Source organism: Salvelinus sp. IW2-2015, linkage group LG31 (assembly GCF_002910315.2).
Source record: "Salvelinus sp. IW2-2015 linkage group LG31, ASM291031v2, whole genome shotgun sequence".
In the NCBI taxonomy this organism is placed as follows: Eukaryota; Metazoa; Chordata; class Actinopteri; order Salmoniformes; family Salmonidae; genus Salvelinus; species Salvelinus sp. IW2-2015.
The window spans coordinates 8,026,605-8,029,432 of NC_036870.1; the positions used below are offsets into that span (position 1 = coordinate 8,026,605).

The 2,828-nt window shown below is 43.7% G+C and overlaps 1 protein-coding gene across 1 annotated transcript in view; it reads right to left on the minus strand.

The window, feature by feature from the left end:
- Positions 1 to 2,828, minus strand: part of LOC139023326 (receptor-type tyrosine-protein phosphatase H-like) — a 35,317-nt gene that overhangs the window by 10,040 nt on the left and 22,449 nt on the right. The window contains exon 8 of the mRNA XM_070436252.1: positions 1,366 to 1,635. Coding sequence (XP_070292353.1) covers positions 1,366 to 1,635 — 270 coding nt within the window. The remainder of the gene's footprint in view (positions 1 to 1,365; positions 1,636 to 2,828) is intronic.

Below are 2,828 nucleotides of genomic sequence, written 5' to 3' on the forward strand. Positions count from 1 at the left end.
TGCTTTGCTTTATCTTGGCCAGGTCGCAATTGTAAATGAGAACGTGTTCTCAATTTGCCTACCTGGTTAAATAAAGGTTAAATAAAAAAAATAAAAAAAAAGGGCTATATCCATTCCTGGTTCTACATTTTTTGAATGGAGCATGCTTATTTAAGATGGTGAGGAAGGCACTTTTAAAGAATAACCAGGCATCCTCTACTGACGGGATGAGGTCAATGTCATTCCAGGATACCCCGGCCAGGTCTATTAGAAAGGCCTGTTCGCTGAAGTATTTTAGGGAGCATTTGACACTGATAAGGGGTGGTCGGTTGATCGCAGACCCATTACGGATGCAGGKAATGAGGCAGTGATCGCTGAGATCTTGGTTGAAAACAGCAGAGGTGTATTTGGAGGGCGAGTTAGTTAGAAGAATATCTATGAGGGTGTCAGTGTTTACAGATTTGGGGTTGTACCTGGTAGGTTCATTGATAAGGTGTGAGATTGAGGGCATCAAGCTTAGATTGTAGGATGGCCGGGGTGTTAAGCATGTCCCAGTTTAGGTCACCTAGCAGCACGAGCTCAGAAGATAGATGGGGGGGAAATCAATTCACATATGGTGTCGAGGGCACAGCTGGGGGCAGAGGGTGGTCTATAGCAAGTGGCAACGGTGAGAGACTTGTTTCTGGAAAGGTGAATTTTTAGAAGTAGAAGCTCGCATTGTTTGGGTACAGACCTGGATAGTAAGACAGAACTCTGCAGGTTATCTTTGCAGTAGATTGCAACACCGCCACCTTTGGCAGTTCTATCTTGGCAGAACATTTTATAGTTAGGGATGAAAATGTCAGGGTTTTTGGTGGTTTTCCTYAGCCAGGATTCAGACACGGCTAAGACATCCGGGTTGGCAGAGTGTGCTAAAGCAGTGAGTAAAACAAACTTAGGGAGMAGGCTTCTAATGTTAACATGCATGAAACCAAGGCTTTTACGGTTGCAGAACTTAACAAATGAGAGCACCTGGGGAGTGGGAGTGGAGCTAGGCACTGCAGGGCCTGGATTAACCTCTACATCACCAGAGGAGGAGTAGGATAAGGGTACGGTTAAATGCTATAAGAACTGGCCGTCTAGCACGTTCGTAAACAAAGAGTAAAAGGAGCAGGTTTCTGGGCACGATAGCATAGATTCAAGGCATAATGTACAGACAAAGGTAAGGTAGGATGTGATTACATTGGAGGTAAACCTAGGCATTGAGTAATGAAGAGAGTGATATAGTCTCTAGAGACGTTTAAACCAGGTGATGTCATCGCATATGTAGAAGGTTATTTTGATATCTAGTTAAAATCTTATAAACTTTGACACCAAACATAATACTTTAGTAGGGTAATTCCTTACCTGTGGTGAGGGTTGTTGACACCAGTCGACTTGTCTTTCCATTTTCCAGCACAGTGCAGACAGTGACAGAGTATTCAGTAGCAGGTTTCAGGCCACAGAGAGTGATGCTGGCTGAAGACGTGGTAGTGATGTGTGGTTTTCTCCCTGGACACTGGTAGGAGATCTGGTAATGATGTTGGGTTTGGTCCAATCCTGGTGGCTGGTTCCAGCTAACAGCAGCTGATGTGGTGTCCACTGAGTCAACAGTCAGCTGGTCTGGAGCAGGAAGTACTAGGGAAAATAATACATTATTGTCAGGTTAAGTTTAACTCTAGAAATAAACTACAGAAGGGAAAGTAGAATAGTTGTAATGAAGTAGAAAAGCTGCTTGCAATTCCTTAGATACAGTGGGGCAAAAAAGTATTTAGTAGCCACCAATTGTGCAAGATCTCACTTAAAAAGATGAGAGAGACTGTATTTTCATCATAGGTACACTTCAACTATGACAGACAAAATGAGAAAAAGAAATCCAGAAAATCACATTGTAGGATTTTTAATAATTATTTGCAAATTATGGTGGAAAATAAGTATTTGGTCACCTACAAACAAGCAAGTTTTCTGGCTCTCACACGACCTGTAACTTCTTCTTTAAGAGGCTCCTCTGTCCTCCACTCGTTACCTGTATTAATGGCACCTGTTTGAACTTGTTATCAGTATAAAAGACACCTGTCCACAACCTCAAACATTCACACTCCAAACTCCACTATGGCCAAGACCAAAGAGCTGTCAAAGGACACCAGAAAAAAATTGTAGACCTGCACCAGGCTGGGAAGACTGAATCTGCAATAGGTAAGCAGCTTGGTTTGAAGAAATCAACTGTGGGAGCAATTATTAGGAAATGAAAGACACAAGACCACTGATAATCTCCCTCGATCTGGGGCTCCACGCAAGATCTCACCCGTGGGTCAAAATGATTGTGAGCAAAAATCCCAGAACCACACGGGGGACATAGTGAATGACCTGCAGAGAGCTGGGACCAAAGTAACAAAGCCTACCATCAGTAACACACTACGCCGCCAGGGACTCAAATCCTGCAGTGCCAGAGTGTCCCCCTGCTTAAGCCAGTACATGTCCAGGCCCGTCTGAAGTTTGCTAGAGAGCATTTGGATGATCCAGAAGAAGATTGGGAGAATGTCATTGGTCAGATGAAACCAAAATAGAACTTTTTGGTAAAAACTCAATCGTCGTGTTTGGAGGACAAAGAATGCTGAGTTGCATCCAAAGAACACCATACCTATTGTGAGCATGGGGGTGGAAACATCATGCTTTGGGGCTGTTTTTCTGCAAAGGACCAGGACGACTGATCCGTGTAAAGGAAGAATGAATGGGCCATGTATCGTGAGATTTTGAGTGAAAACCTCCTTCCATCAGCAAGGGCATTGAAGATGAACGTGGCTGGGTCTTTCAGCATGACAATGATCCCA